Here is a 21832-nt window from a genome sequence, read left to right on the forward strand (position 1 = left end):
ATATATATATATATATAATACATGCCGTATAATTATTTTCATAATTAAGCAAACATACTACTTGAATAAACTAATAAAAATCGTTTAAGAATGGGATGTTCCTATATTATCTGTTGTTAATTTTCAACAGCATAATATTAATTAGTATAGATTATCTTCATATTAGTATAGACTATCATATAATTAAAAGATAGATGTTTATTATCTTTAATATCTACTATCAGTATGAAATATCTAGAATACATATATGTATAGGAAAATGTAATAACTTTAAATTTTATATTGTAATTATGTTACTTTTTTGTAATTTACATACCAATTTGTAATTTCTTCCATAAGTTTTTTATACTTAATATATTATACACAAAATTATATTATTCTCAAAGACTATTCTACACACGTGTGTGTGTGTGTGTGCGTGTGTGCGCGCGCGCGCGATATATGTATATATATATATATATACTCATATATAAAAAATTCCAATTTTAAAATAATGCAAACAATGTATTGTCTGATATAAGAATTTTTACAAGATCAAAGGCTAGTATTCAGTCCGTACTTATTTTAAGACCGTCTTAAGTAATGTCTTAAGATGTGTGTGCTAATATAACCCTCTAATTAGCTTATGACATGTTAAGACTGTACTTAAGACAGTCTCTTCTTCCTTTTCGTTAAGTTTCTGGCCTGTGTTACTCATATGCTTATGGTGCGCATGGTCGGGAGAGGTTGCTGGCCTTTTCCGAGAAGAAATTACGAGCGTAAATATTTTGATTCCTACCTAGAGCGAACCCGGAACTTCTATCATGACAGACCAGTACGCTGTTTGCTATGTTATGCTCGTACTCGCGAGACTTAAGACAGATTCAAATATAAGACTATAAATATCGACCACAGAGCCATATTAGCACATTTTAAGATATTACTTAAGACGATCTTAAAATAAGAACCGTCTATGAATACCGACCGAAATAATTATATTATGTAGTTATAATATATTATAACATATCGAGATAACATTGAGCATATGACAAAAAAACAATATAGTTTTTCAAAAAAGCAATACACCAATAATTATTAACGCTTCGGCAATTTCTGCAATTTATAATAAAACTTCACCAAACGTATTCATTATATAACAATTATCAATAGTCAATGTGACATTGCTCCTCAAAACCTTTTTACAGTTCTATATTCGAAATTTTTTAAATTTATTTACGATTATTTTAGCTATGATGAATCAATTGTTTTCTTATACTAAAAAATGAATAGAAATTTGTTACACATATCGTGTGAACAAAATGCAAATTACATAGATTTCTAACAAATTATTGTGCAAACATCTTCATAATATTATTCTATATTTATCCTGTGGTCTTAATATATATGTAGTTATATTGTTTTAATATATATATATATTTTTTTTATCATCTACATATAATATTACAAACACAAGCTTACTTTTACATCTTAATTTTACAACAAATTAGTCCTTTCTGCATTTAATGCAAAAATTCTACAGCACAGCTTTATATATAGCTAATCTGTTCTGTTATTTGAAAAATAGTGTGAAGTCCATGCTATTGTGATACCTATATTTAATACTTAACGAACGTTATTCTTAACAATATAAGTTAAAATATAGCAACGAAAACTTTGCGAATTTGACCGAAGACCACTCGATCGTTGCAGTCTCTCCAATTTTCATCTAATGTAAGAAATATAAAGTGCAAATTACCTTGGAAACTTCAGCATGCTGAAGAATAAGTTTATGATAAAATATACGTCCATAGATATTCGACGATTTATGTTCTTTTTCTTTCAATCAATTTAAATTCCCTGTAGCTGTAAATAGATACGCATTGCACACATGACGAAGATACATTTCTCAGATAAAAACGGGACAGAATGTACAGTAGTGATTGTTTGCTACAGGCACAATTAGTTCAACATAATACCATCATCGTCTATATCCATCACGCTAATTGGATCCAAGGATGGCATATCGGCACTCTTGCGTATCTCACGTGATATGTTCTCCAGTGTTTCCATTTCCATTCCGACATCCTCTACTAAAGTCTTCGTAATAATCTCTTCTCGCTGCTGAACTTCAGCAGCAGCAAGATCAAATACTTCCTTCAATATCTCGGTTGCCGCATCCGCAGAGCTATTATCTGGGACATAAGTTGAATCTTCCTGTACTTCGTACTTATTATTCATTGCATTACTCTCGACTACCAACTCCTCGAGCTCCTTTAGCTCTTCTTCTAATTTCCTGTGCTTATCTGTTTGGACTGTGTCTTCTATCCCTTTTTTCGTTTCGTCGACATCGTCGCTGATTATTGTAATATCTTCAACGTCGTCTTCCATCACTTCATCGCGTGTTTCACCATTTAGAAGATCTGGCATATCTCTTACACTATTAGATTCATCAACATCTGCAATAATTTCGACTTCTGTATTTTCTTCATTGGATTTATTTTGTTGTTCTTGCAATTGTTCGATCTCTTCATCTATAGCTATTATGTCATCTAAATCATTTTTTTCATTTAATGTTTCTGTTTCATCAGTCGGCAAAATATCTGGGAGATTTTCTTCTGGCTCTTCTATATGTATCTTCGAAGACTCATCTATTAAATCGCTTTGTATTTCTGGTTCTTCTATTATTTCATCTCTATCACCATCTATGAAGTTATTTTTGCAATTTTCGTCTTGATCCTTGTTATCCTTTATTCTGTTATGATTTGATAAAATTGATAAGCTAGTTATTTCATTATCGCTCGTTGCTTCCTCATCATTATTACATTCACTAGTAGTATTTTCTTTTTCTGTGGAAGGAACTACCGTGTCATTTTTTATTTCTACATCTTTGTCTTCCTCCTCATTTTCATTCTCCACGTTCTTATGATCTTCCAGTATAGCAACAGTAGCCTCCTGTGCATCACTGTCTTTAAATTTGTCACTGCCTCTGTCTAATGTCTCATCCTCGTTCTTTGTCGTATGTTCATCCTTTATATTTTTATCTGGTCTATCTTCATCATCCCCTATCTCTATTATTGTATCGTTCGGGGTAACTGAATTTTCACATTTTTCAGATTTTGTTTTTTCAACGTTTTCATCATTTGTAGATTTTTCTTCTAAGCGCGATTCACTCGTCACTACGTCCGGTTTATCGTCTGTGTCACCACTTTCGTCACTTTTCTTTTCCTCCATTTTTTCCTTTGCATTTTTTGTATCACCTAAACTGTAGGGCTCGTCGTTAGTATTGTCTTCGATATTGACAACGGCGTCCTCCGATGGATCATCGGTACTTTTGTCGACGGATGTAGTTCTATCGGAACGTGACGTCGCTTCTTCATCTTGTGAAATGAGATCTGTTTCCTGTTTCACCTTAATATTCGCAACAGTTATCTTTTCTAGTTTTAATGCAGCTTGCTTGAAATGTGTCAATTTATGTTTCGCATTGGACAACTTAGAGTCAAATTTCTTGTTACATTTGTCACAAGTGTACTCAGTTTTAACTTCTGACTGTGGCAAAGATTTCGGGCTTTTAAATTCCATCGATGTCATTTCTGTGCTGGACATAGAAGACGATCTCGCCCTACTACGGATATTGCTTTCTTGTTCTTTTTTTGTAGGTGCAGTCGACGAACTCGTAGGTTTTAGCCTATTTTTTGAACTCTTTTTTTCTTCAATGGATGTCTCGTCGCTAGAGTCAGAACGTGCGCTTGAAGTTGTCCCTTTAGTTTTCTGTTTTTTCTTTGTATTATTTACACTCTCATTTAATTTAATTTGATCTGTCTCTTTTTGTTTCTGAGAACCTTCGGAATCAGAACTCCTATTATCCATTATTCTTTTACGTCCCCGCGTTTTCGTCAAATGTGTGCTGGACTGCTGCTCTGCATCAACTGAAATTTTTTGTTTCTGAGGACTGTCAGAATCCGAACTCCTATTATCTATTAGTCTTTTACGTCCTCGCTTTTTCATCTGTTGAGTACTGGACTGTTGCTCTGCATCAATAGACGCTTTTTGCTTTTGAGAACCTTCAGAATCCGAACTCCTATTATCTATTCTTTTACGTCCTCGCGTTTTCATCAACTGAGTACCGGGCTGTTGTTCTGTATCGATCGTCGTTTTCGGTGATTTCTCTTCGTTCGTGTTCGTGTGTTCGTTACCGACTCTTGTCACTTTCGATGGTGTACGTTCGATATCACTTCTCGATCTCACTACGTCAATTTTCCGTTTCCTTCCTCGTCTTGCTTTACCATTAACTATATGATTCCTTATTTTAGGCGAGCTACTCAAAGAACTACTTTCTTCGGAATATTTTGCTTCTTTCTGAGAATTAACCAACGATTCATTATCATCCTTATCTTTTTCCATTTCGTGTGCTTTATCTTTCTCTGTATTGTGTATCTCATTTTTCTCCATCTCGCATGCCTCGTCTTTCTCCGTCTCACGTGTTTTGTCTTTCTCCGTCTCGCGTGTTTCGTCTTTTTCCGTCTCGCGTGTTTCATCTTCCTCCGTCTCGCATGTTTTGTCTTTCTCTATCTCATGTGTTTCATCTTTCTCCTCTTTCTTAAGTGATTCATGGCTCAGTACATCTTTCAAAAAAACCGCGCATAATTTCGTTTCTGTCTTGGATTGTGTCTGGCGAGATCGTCGCTGCGACTTAGCAATACTCGGATCCATCGTTATCCAACAATTTTTGCAAACCGTTAGACCTGTGCGATAAAATCTGTACATGTCGATATCATTCGCAACAGCATTATGACACTTGTCGCAACTCCTGGCTTTCGATTTGTTGCTTCGCGGTTTCATTTGTACATTGCTCCGCGCCTTTCGTTCTTTAATGTGCCGCTTACCACGTGCCATGTCCTCCTCGTTACTATCGCTATCAGAATTTATTGAACCATAAAATGTAATATCTGGAAACGTAGTAATGGTTGTTTTGCGATTTACAACATCTGTATGTATCTGCAATCAAATAAGTATAATTATAAATATTAATATAAAAATGCCATTGAAAATAAACAAATCAACACAAAATATAATATGACAAGAAATATATAGGTACATGATTAGACAATAAAAGTGAGATTTATTTTTTCTTTTTATATTAGCAATCCTGCAGCCTGTTATCACTAACCATTTTTTATCTCAAAATCCAAATTTTATTGCAATTTTACTTTCATTACAAACAACACAAACATGTCTTTTAACTGCTATTCTAGACTGAAAGAATACAGAGCCTCATCAGTTAGAGATGGAGTAGAGAAGGGATTAAGATTTAAAATGGTTGGTGACAACAGGTTGCATGGCTAATACGAGGAAAAAATTAGCCTATTATGTTAACCCTAGCTATACACACTGGGGTTCCAGAAACCCCAGAATAATTTGCTAAATCAAGATTTTTTCGTACTTCTGAACTGAACTTTTACTTTGAACCTACAAATCTCGAAGCTTCTTAATTCTATAGACTTTTACACATTATGGACTTATTCCTTAATCAATTCTCCATAAATTGAAAAAAAAATTGATTGAAATGTCAATTTTTACGGAAGTTACAATAACAAATATGAATGGGGTCCCAGGGACCCAAGTTTGTATATCAAGGGTAGAAAAAAAGTATAAATTAGGGTTAAAGACATCTTTCATCTCGGTTAAGCTAACAGACTATTAACTCGTAGTAGTGCCAACAATTCAATGTATCACTCTCCATTTTCTCTCCTCTTTTTCGAATGTCTACTTCTACCAGTGTAGATTAACTTTAATCTTGATTTAACTCACCGAGTATCTTCTTCTGATTCTTAGAATTAAAAAAAAGGTAAAAAATAAATTAAATCGAGATTAATTTACATCGATAGAAATAGGACATAAGATAACTGTTGGCATTGCAGCAAGCTAACTATTAGTTACCTTAACTGGAGATTAGTAAAAAGAGGCCCTTATGTTTACTTCTATCAATATAGATTAAGTTTAATCTCGGTTTAATTTATCCTTTATCCTTTTCTAATTATTAGAACTAGAAAAAGATGAAAAATAGGTTAAACTACGACTAAAGTTAAATCTACAAATAGAAACAAACATTATTGTCTGACTGTGTACATAATTCATTATAATTCGCAATAATTTGTTATTACCTTTGGATAATTTGAATAGTTTATCTCTTCATTAATCAGAGCCTTTAAATTGTTGAATGAATCTTGATATATCCTTTTTAGATCATATAAAACATCCAAGTTATATCGACATGTTAGGCATATTAACCATGAATTGTTTTTCTTGTTAATCTGCAAGAACAGAATATTTAAAATATAGACAACTGTAGTTACATTATTTTTTTGCGATAAAAAGGAACAATTTAAACTTACATCATCATTGAAAACGCTGCGGATCTTTCGTAAAGGATTAAATACGCTCTTGTCCTTGCTAATGTCGAAGATACGGTTACTTTCCACTAATTCGTAGCACAGGAAGCAACATCGCATTGACGTTTCAACTTTTGGCTCCGGCACCTTGTGCGAGTTCCTATACCTTTGTACAAATTTAGTGCACTGATCTAATTCATACGCGCATTTGTAACATATCTTGTTCGATAGATCGATGCTCTCGTTAATCTAAGACAACAGAACAGGTTACAAATTTGAGATACAATTATTCTGAAATTGGCCAATTATCATTCTTAATTTTAAATCATCTTCCTTTCGTCGAATGAAAGAAAACAAAAACTTGAATCGTGATACACACACGTTCGAAATTTTTATCAACAAATGAACCAATATAGTCGGATGATTTAATAAAATCCAAGTGAATGCAATGAAAATGACACAACACGATAATATCAAGTTGTACAGTTATCCAAAAATATTCGAGTCTAATGAAATTTCTCTGAAAATTTGCGACGTAATAAATATAAATACAGAATTGCGAGTCGGCCAGGAGACCAAACTGAGTAAAGAACTTCATTCACTGTGTACATATTTTTATATACATACACACATAACGCATACACATTACGCACGTACGTTCCGCAAAATGTCGGTAAAACGAAATACGAGATGGATACTAGACGGACACGCTCCACGTTGTCTCTCTTTTTTTTTTTTTTGCAAAGAAAGTATTGCTTGGTCGGCTTGTCGAATAAAAATAAATCAAAGCTGCATGCAAGTCATATGGCCCGTCACGCAATCACTTGCAACCCCGCCATCCCTCGCGATATTCCGACTTCCGACCAGAACTTTGGAACTATTTGTTACGGCGTAGTAACGACCGTTCTCCCCCCTCTCTCACTCTCTCTCTCTCTTCCCCTTTGTTTCCAGTTTCGACGAGCGCAGATTGCGGGTCCCACTCATAGATGGCGCGACGCATCGCCCCGATGCACGCGTAATTGAGTTAATCATACACGAAATGCGTTTCGCAAAATTGAAAAGAAAATGATCCGAAGACGTCAATTTCCTTGATTGTATTTGAACGGGGGAAAAAAGACACGACGAACACGTTCGTTGCAGCAAGTCCCGGCACGCGAGTTTCGACAGTCTCAAGCCCGAATCCAACCTATAAACCGGTATGATTCTAACCTGAATTCGAAGCAGCAATCTCCCGATGGAAATCTTTCGATCGCAATCATCCCTCGCGTACCGAAATTCTAACGAGCATTTTTGTTTCTCGATAAAATCGCCCGGGACTTGACGCGCGATTTTCAGGACGGAAGCGTGCAATAATTTATGTAGGTTTGTTCCTCCCCACAGAGTTTCCTGCATTTCTCGAGTGTGAATAGAATTGGTTTTCCTATTTATTTCAGAATATCGACGTAAAAGTTGATGGTTGAGCATAAGTAGGTAAATATCGTTAAAAGAGGCGAATGAAGCGCGTACGTGGGACACAGATTCCAAGGATCGATCTCAATACGCGCGAATATTCGAGGGGTCGAATAACGTGAACAGTAAAACAGTTCTTCAAATCGGGGGGAAATCGGGGGGTGTCTTGCGCAGCGCTGTTGATTTACCGATCCTACCTTGGTGGACAAACACGTCCGAATCTGGTCGCCAAACGTGCTACGATTATCAGGAGTGACGTCCAGGAAGACACCCTCGTTGCTCGCACACACAAAGCAGTAGTGGTCAGGCATTGCGACGCGCGAGAGGGGGATACGTAATCAGGGTAGCATCACCTCGAGTCGCCGGTCAGGACGAGATATGATCCAACGCGATCGTAAGATTTCTCACTGTGCACTGTTCAATGGCGGTCCGCTGTTTTCGCTACTTGTGTTACTTCTTGCGTAGAGCAACGCGTGTGAATTCCTAAATTCCTACCTAATCTCACCGCGGTTGACTGTACCACACCACGAGTAGAGAATTGGCGGTAATCGTCTACGTTACGTGTGATGGAACATGGCGGACCGACGCCATCGATTATATGACTGTGCGATAAATCGAACGATATATCGAAGGTGCAGTCCTTTGATTCACTGCCCCTCTCGTTTTCTCCATTCTCGTTTCTTCCGAGACTTTCTGCTTTTTAACGGAGCTTGGGATATTTACAACGTTTCAAAACGTTCTCTCCGAGGAAAATTTTTACTTGAAATATATAGTAACATGTATTATAGTATATACAGTAAATTCTTCCTCGGAGAGGACATTTTGGAATGTAATCTTGCTAGAATTGATCGACATAGAAGTGATTAATTGACCTGCACAACGCTTTAGAAGAAATTGATAATTCAATGGCTACGTTCAGCAGAGAAAACAGCTTTGCAACTGTTGTAAAATTCTTCAATATGATTGGTCTTGCTCTTAGTTCCTCATTGGATCTAAATGTATAAACCAATCATATTCAAGAATTTTACAACAGTTGCAAAGCTGCTTTTTCTGCTGAACGCAGCCAATCGGTGAGATCGAACAGTCTCGCAATCTGCATTGCGCGATTCGATATATCGATTGTTTGAGATACGTACATACGTTATCTTTTGAATTTAAATTGAGTTTAAGCTCACTCAGTTCTAATCTGAATTCTGCTACGAATTATGTATTGTCTAAAATGAGTACGTGACCGACGTTAAACAGCGCGACGCTGTACTTTACAACGTAAATTGTGCCTATCTAAGGGAGATATAAAAACGAAAACGAAATTTATTTGAATAACAACGTAAAGTAACTATTGTACAAAGATATCTCGCATTCAATCGCTAACTGGACGACTCATTCATTTGTCATTAGCTGCGTTCAGCAGAAAAAACAACTTTACAATTATTGTAAGATTCTTTAAAGATTAGTTTATACATTTAGACCGATATTCATCCGTTCTTATTTCAAGACCATCTTTATAAGTAATATCTTAATATGCTAATATGGCTCTGTTAATACAGTCTTGTATATAAATAGAAGAACTGTGTGAATATCGGTCTCAAATCCAGTAGAGAAACTAAAGGCAAAAATCAATCATATTAAAGAATCACTGAGCGCTCACACTAATTAGTTTTCTCTGCTGTACGCAACCATTTATTTTACATTTTATCACGCTTATGTCACTTATCATCGAGACGATTGCGTTATTATGTGTTGTTCAATTAATTATATTTTTATATTGCAATGACCGCGTTCAACAGAATTATGCATTTATTTTGCAATTATTGAAAGTTTTCTTCACTAAGATAGGATTGTTTTTCTAGATGTGAAAGAATAATTTAATCTGCGCCAAATGCTAATTACTAAGCATTAACTTCTTCTGAACGCGGCGAATGTTTTATAGCTAAAATCCGTTTTAGACGACTTATAATTTGCGCCTAATTTCAAGACAGAATTCTATTTATACGAGATAAAATTTCGCCCTGAATTCTTACACGAGTTACAAACTGTATCTGAAATAGATTTGTTTTGAGACTTGTTTTGGCGTGAATAAACACGCAGTGCGGAATCGTGGCTTGAAACATCACAGTGCACGCCACGACGAAAGCCTGAGTGCGAATCACGTCTCGTCATGTCTTCAACATTCAGCTAGACACTTTTCGGATTCCCTGTGCGGTCTCGTTTGTAATCGACAAGTCCTCTATTCGATCCTTCGGTTCGCCAAACAGTAGCTTGAGAGTTTCTAATGCTGACGTGAATATACTCCTATAACGTAAAAAATTAATGCATCGAAAACAATTGTCAATTGTATTGTACTGATTTATCTTTAAAAAAATGACTAACAGCCCTGACAGCGTAAGCATTGTTATAAACATCGTAAGTTTTTTTTTATGTAAAGCCCATTCTACAATTGCATAAATGTGGTTGTAAGAATTGATCAATCAGATACAATTCTTACAGCTACAATTACTTACAACTACGTTTACGAAATTGTAGATTGGGGATTTTAAATGATTTTAAATATCTAATATAACTTTTTACATACAGTATAGTTTTAATAATGTAGTTGCAAAAAATGCGTACGTAATTGATTGTCACTTGATCTTTATAACAATTACACTGTCTTTATATTAGAGCCATGTTCGTATATTACTGCCAGTTGATTGTCAGTAAAACTTGACTGAAAATCTATAGGTAGTTCCCGTTACGTATATTATATTGTACTGACAACTGGCAGTAATATACGAACACAGCTTAGGTCGATGCAAAAGGAATTAAAATTAAATTAAAATTATTCGACTGGGCGAATTTTAATCTCCAATTTAATCAATTAGTTTAATTAATTTAAAGTTAATTCGCAATCGTCAATCTCCAATGCGTAGTGGGCTTTTGTTGTATACAAGACTCATGTTATGTATACAAGGATCAAGATGCAGAGACACTATAATTCGAATAAAAGGAACTCCATCGAGCATCTCGACAGCTGGGCCATCACCTGACGCTGTCCTTCATGTTCCCGTAGATTTCGCCGGGCGGCAGCTTCACGGAAGGTACCGTCTCCTCCACGAAGTCCAGTCCGACGCACATCGCGTTGTCGACGATCTTGAGCGGCGTTTCCAGAAGACTGGCGATGCTGCCGGTGACGGGGCTGGCGAACTCCAGGCCCGCGCGCATCCCGTTCTCTGCGTGGCCTAGTATCGTCGCGACCGACTCGTGGGAACCTCGCACGGCTTTGTACGCGCCGCAGAACGCCGCAGTCACCGTGGCGAACACCGGCAAACCCAGCAGACGACGTGTGCACATCATGCCACGAACGTCCGCGTCGCCGGAATTCGCGGGTGCGATGCTCGGCACGGTGGGATCGTGCGTGCCGCACATGACGCTCAATTGCTGCGGGACAAATGGCACGACAGGTGTGAAGGATCAGGTGTTGCATAGACAGAATTAACTCTAGAATAGTCACCTAGTTCTTTTTACATAAACGATTACTGTTACTAGTGTAACAGTATAGTTACACTCAAGATCAGTTAATAAATGTTAAAAGTAAATGTGTGTAAGCTGTAATATAAATGTAATATAAACTGACAAATAAACGTTTAAAATTTGATACGTTTCTTAAACATATTTAATAAATTTATAAAAACGTTTATAAAAAATTTATGACGTCTATTAAACGTTCTCTTACTATAGTTTAAAATACCATTTTTATGCGAGATATTTCAACGGTCTGATAAATTTATTTAATGTTTTTGTATACTCTGTAAAAAATGTTTTGGCTAAACGTTTTTTTTAAATGTAAGTTGTTTACTTGGACAAAGAAAACTACTGTGATTGATATTTATTTTCTTGCTGCTTGGAGAATAAGAATCACACCAGATGATTATTCCTGGGTTAAGTCTTATTACCTCAGAAACAGTTTACAATTCTCGTGTTATATTTCAAGATAAAATTATATATAATTACATATAATTATATATGTATATGTATATGTATATGTATAAGATTAAAAGTAGAATCCTATTTTAATGGTTGTGTATTTTAATATATATTTTGTACATATATATTATTCTGGTTTTTTAAATATTGTTTATTGTATTATTTTAGCAATCGACAATTAAATCAATTGAAATTTGATCAAAGTCATTTTAATATTTATTTTCACTGAAGTAAATTAACTTTAATCTCGGTTTAATTTACTCTTTAATTTTTACTTAGAACTAGAAAAATATACCATTATAAGTAACAAGAATAAATCAATTAAGAGAAATAATCTTATTTTCGATCACAAAGAGGATTCTGGTGCTTAATAATATTCATGTGTAAAAATATAAAAAGTAACCGAGAATAAAGTTAATCCATATTGATAGAAATAGACACAAGTCACGTGATTAATCCGAGCTCGAAATAGCTGTGACAATCGTCGATCTCGCGGTTTTTGTGATCGGTTCAAACATTGGATTTACTTAACTTCCGCTGTATATTTCGATGGCATTAAATAAGGTTTTTCATGTCTCGAATAATAAATGGACGTTAAAATTGCGCCATTCCGCATACGATCTCAGTGACGTCAACTTGGAAATTGTGACAACTCGCGGTCGGAGGTTGCAACTAACATGGTACTTTGATTAACATCGTAGTATTGACAATGTCTGTGGTGCTGCGGCGAATCGCGGAAAATTCTCCATCAGCGGGAATAACTTTCCGCAACATCGCACCGAACGTTAAAAGTAAACTAAAACGTCCGCAAGTCGTCGATAATGAAAATTGGAAAGACGAATTATTATTAAATAAACATCGCCGTGTGGAACGGTGACTGTAATCGATCTGAAAAGCTATCTCTATACGCACATGATATGCGATGCGCACGATAGCCGAGGGTCTCTCGCTGATCTCGGCCCGCGACGCCGACGTCTCGGAACCCGCCATCGCTCCGGCCGGACACCTTGAGTTCGACGCGGCCCGCGATGACGAAGGACGACACGGCCGAGAAAGGTCGAGGTCCGCGCGTCGTCCACGACTTCTAAATTTAACTGGTAGTAGACCGGCGATACACGAGGCAACCGTCTCCTCGTTACTCCGGGTACTCCGCGTCGCGTCGATCGGAGACGCAGTCCCTTCATGCGCTTCTCGATGCTTTTCATCGACCGCATCGCGTCAATGTTTGTGGCGGCAACGCGCGCGAAATACAAAGATTAAGGTAAAACATATTACACGTAAAAAGGTCTGTTCTTTGTGACCGAACTAGTGTTGTACTTAAAATGGAATAAATATATACATTTGAAATTTGACAAAAGCGATATAGAAAGTTTTAGTAGAGTCTATGAGCCATAGAGAACAAATTTAGACAACACGCAATGTTTAGAACATGTTTATGGTGTCTTTTAGATATTTTTTAGACACGTATATATATGTCCTAAGAAACATCTTTATGATGTCTTTATGGCGTCTTTCGTAGATACGCGACTGTTGTCTGGGGACATAAAGATCCGGAGAAAAGAAAGCGCGAATAAATATAGCTAGATGAACTAGCTTGTTTCGATGAAAGCACAGACATATTCTATTCTATATCTATGGATAAGGATGAACGACGCTGTAATTACACTGTTAGAAATGTTCTTAAATTTCATTAACTTTTAAGTTACATAATTGAATTTAATTTGAATTTAATTTCATGACATTACATTAAATTTAATGTATTTGTAACTAAAAAGTATATTTATGTACATGTACATAAAATTTAATGTATTTTTCATGAAAATTTATGAAATTTAATGTACACGTTCATTACATTTAAGTAACTACTGTAACTTAATTTTTAGTTAAATCATTACTTTTAATTTCGTTCATAACCACCAGCTTCATTTACATGTAAAGGAAGCTCGTGGTTACATTTCCAACAGTGTACGAATAAGGCCGAATTTACAATGCTCATTGTTTTGTAAATTGGCGCAGACAATTCTCGTGCCTGCACCGTGGTTTCGCGTGAGCGTTTTATTTTTTCTCAACACACAGTAATCACAGCACAAATTGTTAATTAAGCGTTTATTATAATTTCACAGTATATATTCATCACAATTTCGCATTAAGCGTTTTTTTTTATTACCCGTAACGATTATCTCTCTAACACATGTCTCGATATGGTACGATGATATGATCCAGAAATGGATCGCACTCGCGTGGCAACGCCTTGGGGCCGTAGCCCTGAGCCGACTCGTGGTTACGATTGAGGAAGACACCCTGAGCTCTCTTAGAGTTGCTCTCTTAGAGCAACGCCTAGGGAATGCCCCTTGACTTATGGAGGACCAGCAATAACGTCGCTGCCTCGAAAAGAGCGTTCTCGCAGACGGACCTTTCGTATCGACGTGTATCAGATCGTGAACTTCGAAAGACTGACTCTCGGTGATGATAAAAGAAGAAGAACGGGATCCTTGGTGACGGCGAAATTAAAAACACAAGCGCCGCGTTCCTCTATTTTTTCCGTCGTTAACTCGCTCGCATTGATGTGCGTGTATGTGAATATGTGTGTGTGTATGTGTCGATGCGAGAACCGTCTCTTTTCTTTTTCGCGTGTGTGATGCATCACTTTTCTAGTCTACGCATAACACTCATTATATCTACGTTCGTTCGTAAATCTATGAATCTGAACGTTCGTTTATGGTCGTTTGTCCTCGCTATAGCTTGATCTATGCACGGCCTGACCTATACTACTGTGACTCAAAATGGGTCTGACCATCAATTATAAATGATCTGAACTACAATAGTTTTGAATGAAGCCTAACTTAAAACGATCAAGTATTTACAGTAAGAGATCTATTTGGAGTATAGGTTTTATTCTAAATTTAGGGTATAAACGTAGTTATTAACGCGACAACTCTTTCCTCCAAGCATTAAACAACAAATTAAACACTGGACTCGTAAACAACGATTTGTACGATCGACTTCTTGGGTGGCGGCGCCGTCCCGGATACTGCGATGTCGCGCAATACCGCCTCCACTGCTTCTTCCCAGTCCTGGTCCTTTGTGATGCTCCGGTCTATGGACGCGGACCACTTTAGTCGCGGCATAGATACGACCGTCAGTACTTTTCTAAAATTGGCGTTTCATTGTTAATCTTCTTCTAACGATTTCTTAGAAAGTATCAACAAGGAAAATCATTTATTAAAATTTCTCTGTAGCTAATTGTAGAAGGAATAATGAAGAGAGATATATACCGTATATCAGAGTGTAGCGCCGACATATCGCCGCCTGCTTGTTCGCCTAATTTCCTGAGAGCCTCAGCCAATGGACCGCTCAGTCTTTGCAGCCTCCTCCAGGACTGAGCATACTGTCGTCTGACGAGCTCGATGATGGTGCTAGTCAGCGCCAAGCCGACCAAGATATATAAAGTGCACAATAAAGTGTACTTCGGCTTCTCTGAATGAGATTAACAAACAATATGTAAAAATAACTATATTAAATTTTGCGCAAATAGATATTAACCTACTTTCATTGAGATTCAAGATTTTGGAGATACAAGAGATTTTTTATTTTTTACTTACTTGGGACGAGATCGCCAAAACCTATGGTGGTCATGGTTACGAAACAGAAGTAAAATCCATCAAAAAAATCCCAATCATTCTCCCACAGCATAAACATTCCAGCTCCGCAGGCGAGATAAAGGAAGAGTAGCATAATGGCGGCACAAGCACCTACAAAAGAGATCATCAAACTAGAAATCGACTAAATTAATTAAAAATGTATTTGTATGTATTTAAAATTTACATATAAATATTATTATTATTAAGTATCAAGATCTCTATAACTTCAACCGTATTTGACTTCTTTATTTTATCTAAATCAATTACGATAATTAAACTCACCTAGTGACCGTCGACCGGTCACATTCGTCGGGATGAATGAAAGCTTCGTGAGAAACGGAAGTTTCGACTTCACCATCAATCCCATGTGCACTACCGCGTTTGCAAATAGTTTTCCCCAGTCAGCGATCACTATCAAAGTGAGAGGTATACCGACAAAAGCGAAAAAGATGCAGAAAATTTTTCCCCAGTTGGTCGAGGGCACAACATTGCCATATCCTATCATGCAAATGCAAATCATCGTAAAGTAAACTAATACCCGTTTCTATCAATGTAGATTAACTTTAATTTTGGTTCAACTTACTCTTCATCTTGTTCAGTTCTAAAAATTATAAGAATAAATTGAACCAAAATTAAAATTAAACAACATTGGTTAAAATAAATTGATATCTTCTTACATAAATCTCATATTCGCTAATTAATTTAATACTAAAAGACATCAGTAATTAATTCTATTTATTTAGTTTAAATATTAAAAGCATTGTTGTTTAGTATTCCAAAGTAATTAATTACTATCTTTAATATTAAATTGGTCAGTATTAGATTTTTATACAAAAGCAACAAAATGTAGTCGAAGTTTTCAACTTTATCTAATTTTAGGGATGACGGAATTTTAGTACAAGATGATTTTTTCTTTGCGAGAAAGAAAAAATAATTCCATATTATTGATTCCATATATTATAATAAATTCTTCAATAAAATCTTTGATAATAATTAAGGGTAGATACCGATTGTCGTGAGGACCGTGCTGGCGAAGAAAATCGCCTGGAAAACGTTCCATCTCTCCGTCACAATGGGTGGTAGTTCCGATTCAGAAAAATCAGGACGATTAATGATATCTGTCACGAAGCTGATCAGGAGACCCGCCTCCGCTGCTTCCTGAACTGCTTCTTCATAGATGCGCAATTTCACGCTTACCTGGAAGATACCGAGTGTCGTGACGGAATATTCATATTTCGATGTCGTTAATTGCTCACCAAGGTATGCAAATTGAAAACGTCTGTGCTGTTGGAAACTGTCTCCACAAAGCGATATCGTTGCATACGTAATCTTGCGCGCAAACGCTCAAGCCGTCTGAGCTCCGCTGGAAGTTCGATCTGCCGGAAAACCTGCAGACGTATTTAAAATAAAAAATTTTACGAAACAATTTTGATATATAAATCATATCTTGAATCACATAAATCTGAATTGCTTAACATAACAATTATACTGAATGATCAACTTGTTTCTAAATGTATAAGTCAATAATAATTAAATAAAACTGTATCCTAAAGGAAGTTAAATAGCGTATTGCGTAAAATGATTAAATAAGACCATATTTTAAAAAGTGTTGAATGGTATATTTTCTATTTTACATTATTATTTAGTACTATTGTGTCATTCAAAATTTTAAATTAAACAGTACTTACTTTTTATAAGTGTTTCAAAAATTTCGCTGATCATTATGGGAGATTAACGTATTAAGAGGCCGATTCTATAACTCTTAACGACAGTCGTTGATGTCACTGCGCAGCTTTTTTACTCTACATAATATCTGCGCAATGACATCAACGACTGTCGTTAAGAGTTACAGAATCGGCCCCTAAATTAAAGATGTTATAGATGCACATTAAATCATCTTCCTTTATAGCGATATCGCGTTAATGATTGATTGAAGTCAATAATAAATCGATAAAGTTTTTAAACCGTATAAAGTATTGCTCTCGAGTCTCGAGTGCTATTTCAGGCTAATGAGAATAAACCAATCGATATGTGCGTATTTATCGAGCAAATGCACATCCATCTGCACTGTTTACAAGGATCGTTGATTTACTGACATGCGTATATCGTTATCAAAACGTGCTGGAAGTAACTCCTGATTTGTTGGAGATTATACAACATAAAATATTCGTTTCTTTTTAAGAAATAGCAATGCTAGAAATATTATTTTCGATTGTTATTGGAAACGAATCATTTCGAAGAAAGCGTTGATTTTTTTATTAATCATTTCAACACTTACCCCATGAATAATTAATTTTTTAATTAATATTTGTTAATAGGGAGTTTTTGCAATAACGTGAATTCAGATACGGTGAATGCTAAAGCCATGTTATCTTTTTCTTAATTAGTTGTTAAGAAGAAGATAACCTAACCTTAACGTTCACCGTATCTGGATAAACGGTATTGCAAAAACTCCCTAATTTTACATGATATGTATGTTATAATTATCGTCTTTTGAGCCATTCATATAGAGATGAGAAATTGGCGGATGTAAATGAATCGAGTTCATTGAGAAACAATATTGTTCAGGAAATACATTATTTCCGCAGCCGTTTTATGGCACACTTAAAAAATCATGATTATCAAGAATTTCAACGCACAGATATTTTTACCGAACTTCATTGAAGGCGTCAGTAGTAATATATTTCCTACCAAAACCGCGCGATTGGTTCGCCGCTAAAAATAAAGGTACGATTCGGCGGGCTATAAGTCCGTTCGTTATTGTACAGAATGTAAATATTTATGGAACATCGAATACATTTAACTCCACGCTAGAAATCTCGATATTTCTTAAACGAAAATCCGTGCATACAACTAGTGGACTTTGTAGATTCGAGATATTGTCGGCGGCATCTTGCTCTCTTCTTCGATCGTTTTGTCGCGTGTTTTATGTAATCCGACAAGTTTTCCCCAAAATTGAAATTGAACGGAAATCGTTGATTTGCGTGCCCGCAATCGCGATCAATCGGACGCGAATAGACGAGGAATTCGGAAAGCGAAAAATAAACGGATTGTTCACGCGGTTATTTTGATTCTCTTTAAATCCATTTGTTACAGAAAAGACATATCCGATATCCAGTAAATACCAACTAAAAGTAATATAATTATAATATAATTATAATTTTCTATTCAACAATGTAACTGTGTTAATGTTGTATCACAGTTATATTATTGGTTATATTAATTATAACTAATAATTACACATAAAGAATGGTTTTGCTGAAATATCTAAAAAAAATGTTGCTAAAAATATATAGATCTGAAAATAAATTTTGTTGAGTTACCAAAATAATTATGTAAGATACTCAAACTGATCGCTAGAATATTAAAATCTTTTTTGCAGCTTTGCTCATCATGTTGAAATTTTCTACACAATATTTCGATCAATAAATTATTTTCAGATCTGTATGTAGCTAAATTTTTAGATATTTCAATAAAACCATTCTTTCTGCGTATGTTTATTAGTTAGCGTTTGATAGGTAAAATGAATCTTCACTTTTATGAATGATTATCAACTTTAAGGAAAAGCTACTTCGTAGCCAACAAGATCACCATTGAATCTTATTTATTATGTCCTATCTTAAATCTTATGCTGCAAATCGTTCCAAAATCTCGGACAGAGAAAGAATTAATTAATATCGCGTCAATCAAATGGTTAAATTGTTTAAATTTGATTTATTAATTCTTTCTCCATCCGAGATTTCGGTGCGATTTTAGTATTATGAGTTTGATATTTAAGGCTTTATTATCAAGAAAGCAAACTTCAATAGTGCTCAAGATAATATCGTCTTCATCTCAAGACTCACCAGCCCGCCGATCGCGGTATAAAGCATTAGGGTGATCAGCAGCCCCACGTGACCGCCGATCGACTTAATTTTCCGTAGCGTTTCTTTCTTGATGAATTGTTTGGTGTTCTCGCTATTCGTCGCGGTGCCGATTTCGACAGATGAATTGTACGTATTACTGTTGGTCATCACGCTCGTGTTTTTCACGAGAGACGTAGGCGCGCACCGACCACTCGGAGAAGACTGATCGGTATGCTTCGCTTCGTGATGTCTCCCCCAGTAAAGCAAGGTTTTTTGAACCATCCCGAGTAGCATAATTCATTGACGAGACATTGGTTTATAAACATTGGCATGTATAGGAAATATGTTGGGCCAATATTGCGCCAATAAATTAATTATGCTGTATTAGGGTTGTTGCATCTCAAACTATGTGCGATATTAAATTGCAGCAGAAAATGATGTACGTGATAATAATACATGCATAAACTTGCAGCGTTCTGAAGAGTAGAAGAATGAAAAGCGGAAGAAATGGAGAGACGATGTCTAATATTCAATATCTAGAATGTAATTATAAAAAATTAAACGTATTACCTGCGTTCAAGATCGAAGTATTTTAAATTATTATATATAATATATGTATATATATTTTAATTACAAAGATCGTACATTACTTTAAATATATACATATAATATATATACATATACATTTAATATATATAATATATTTGATATATATATATAAAAGATCTAATTATTAACTATAACATAATGTATATAATTTCGTAATTCTCAAAAATTAAAATATGCATCATACTGATCCTAAATACTTTAAATTATTTCGTTAATAAGTATATTATTTTAGCTTTATATTTAATCCTTAATTTATATATAATTGTGAAAGAGAAGAAATGGAAGATCGACAATTAATATCCGGAAAACTAATTTTGGTATACAGCACAGATCCTAAAATTTCTCTCATCAATTGAATTTATTATTTAAAATGTAGACTACGCGACTAATAAACGATTAATAATTTTCATACGTTCTGTAGGTGCGAAAATCATTGAAAAAGTATATATTTCGTTCTTCCGTCGCGGATTTCATCGCATCTCTCGCGACATTGTGACGAGGATGCAAATGTAATATAAAGAAAATACTATGCAAATGTCATAATGTAATGCAAATGTTATTTTATTGTTAAAAATTCTGAATAGGTTTATTTTTGGTTATGTTTTATTTTTTGTTTTTATTATTTTGCGTGCTTGTGTTCATTTATATCTAGATCGAGTGTTTAATCTTGTTTAATCGTCTTACTGGCCGACTTGTAACAGCAATTCTGCTGATATCTTGCCATTTGTTATGTATAAATTTTATGCGTTACAATAAAGTATATGATGATATGATATGATATTTTGGAGTATTTAAGTTTTTAGATACTCATTCGGAGCACGAGTCTAGCACATGCGCGGTGCATCTCGACTTCATATCGAAGTACCGAACTGTGCCGGTTGAGCGCCACTGTGCAATGCGCAACGCGTCTAGCGGCAATGACGGGATAGCCAAATGCTGGATTCACACTGCATCCGATTTGTGTCGTACGATGCTCTGCAACCAATCAAAAAACAGGATTCCGATGATACGAAGCAAAATCCATCGGAATCTTGTTTTCCGATTGGTTGCAGAGCATCGTACGACACAAATCGGATGCAGTGTGAATCCAGCAAAAGCATATACTACGTTTACAGAGCACGCTTTACGCCGAAGTTATAACATCGATGTTATGAAGGCTGCGGTCCACTTGATGCTACAAACGCTTCGAAGCGTTCTTTGATCAGTTAATTCGTAAAATTCTTTGTTCTGATTGGTCGCTCAAACGCTTCGAAGCGTTTGTAGCGTCAAGTGGATCACAGCCGAAACTGGCCAATTATAGCTGTTACTCTGAAGAATGGAATGACTGTGATTGGTCAGTTTCATGACATCGCGATGTTATAACTTCGGCGTAAGGCGTCGTCTACAATACACGGAGTAAGAAGTAAGAGTAAGAAATTGACCAATCACAGTCGATTATTCTTCTCACATTCGACTGTGATTGGTCAATTTTTTACTCTAAAGCCGGGAGCACATAGAAAAACGTACGTCCGTAAGACGTAATCAGTAAGGAAATCGTAACATTGGATTCGCTACTGGCCTTACGGTTTCTGCTGTGATTGGTCAATTCACTAACTGCTTGCGTGTTACGGCCTTACGTTCTTGTAAGGCCCGTCTACAATATACGGAGTAAGAAGTAAGAATAAGAAATTGACCAATCACAGTCGAATGTGAGAAGAATAATCGACTGTGATTGGAATTTCTTACTCTTACTTCTTACTCCGTGTATTGTAGACGGGCCTGTATGTGTCATGGGCTTTACTTCTTACTCCGTGTATTGTAGACGGGCCTTTAAGCGTGCCGTGTAAACGTAGTAATAGAGAATGGACTGTGCGATCCGTATCTAATAGCGTTTTCGATTGGGCAAAAGTTAGTGCGCACCAGTGCGCACTCAGTTCACACCAACACTGGACGAGTTCCATGGGTTGCACTGAATAGT

The 21832-nt window shown here is 35.8% G+C and overlaps 3 protein-coding genes across 6 annotated transcripts in view; all 3 read right to left on the reverse strand.

Annotated features, from left to right (window-relative positions):
* Positions 1-8409, reverse strand: part of LOC108762519 (myb-like protein X) — a 10584-nt gene extending 2175 nt beyond the window's left edge. The window contains exons 1-4 of one of the 4 annotated variants that reach the window (XR_001940173.1): positions 8015-8409; positions 6372-6617; positions 6141-6290; positions 1736-4974 (exon numbers count right to left, since the gene is read on the reverse strand). Coding sequence is in view for 3 of the 4 variants with exons in the window: in XM_018509552.1 (XP_018365054.1) it covers positions 1939-4974; positions 6141-6290; positions 6372-6617; positions 8015-8128 (3546 nt within the window). In the remaining variant the exon portion in view is untranslated. Of the gene's footprint in view, positions 1-1522; positions 4975-6140; positions 6291-6371; positions 6618-6949; positions 7080-8014 lie in introns of those variants that run through there. The other 3 variants (XM_018509552.1, XM_018509555.1, XM_018509554.1) reach the window with 3 other exon arrangements.
* An 862-nt stretch (positions 8410-9271) lies between these two features.
* LOC108762521 (uncharacterized) lies at positions 9272-13217 on the reverse strand. Its single transcript, XM_018509557.1, has 3 exons — positions 12693-13217; positions 10840-11234; positions 9272-10109 (listed from the first exon to the last, which is right to left on the reverse strand). Exons 1-3 carry the CDS (start codon positions 12768-12770, stop codon positions 9989-9991), a joined length of 594 nt encoding a protein of 197 aa, XP_018365059.1. The 5' UTR covers positions 12771-13217; the 3' UTR covers positions 9272-9988.
* A 673-nt stretch (positions 13218-13890) lies between these two features.
* Positions 13891-19598, reverse strand: LOC108762512 (TWiK family of potassium channels protein 7-like). Its single transcript, XM_018509545.1, is given in 8 exon segments — positions 13891-14930; positions 15056-15257; positions 15383-15532; positions 15704-15919; positions 16429-16618; positions 16678-16809; positions 19267-19467; positions 19470-19598. Coding segments are annotated over 8 exon segments (1407 nt in total). The 3' UTR covers positions 13891-14743.
* Between the last annotated feature and the right edge of the window lie 2234 nt (positions 19599-21832).

This window comes from Trachymyrmex cornetzi, unplaced genomic scaffold (genome assembly GCF_001594075.2).
Source record: "Trachymyrmex cornetzi isolate Tcor2-1 unplaced genomic scaffold, Tcor1.1 scaffold303, whole genome shotgun sequence".
NCBI lineage: Eukaryota > Metazoa > Arthropoda > Insecta > Hymenoptera > Formicidae > Trachymyrmex > Trachymyrmex cornetzi.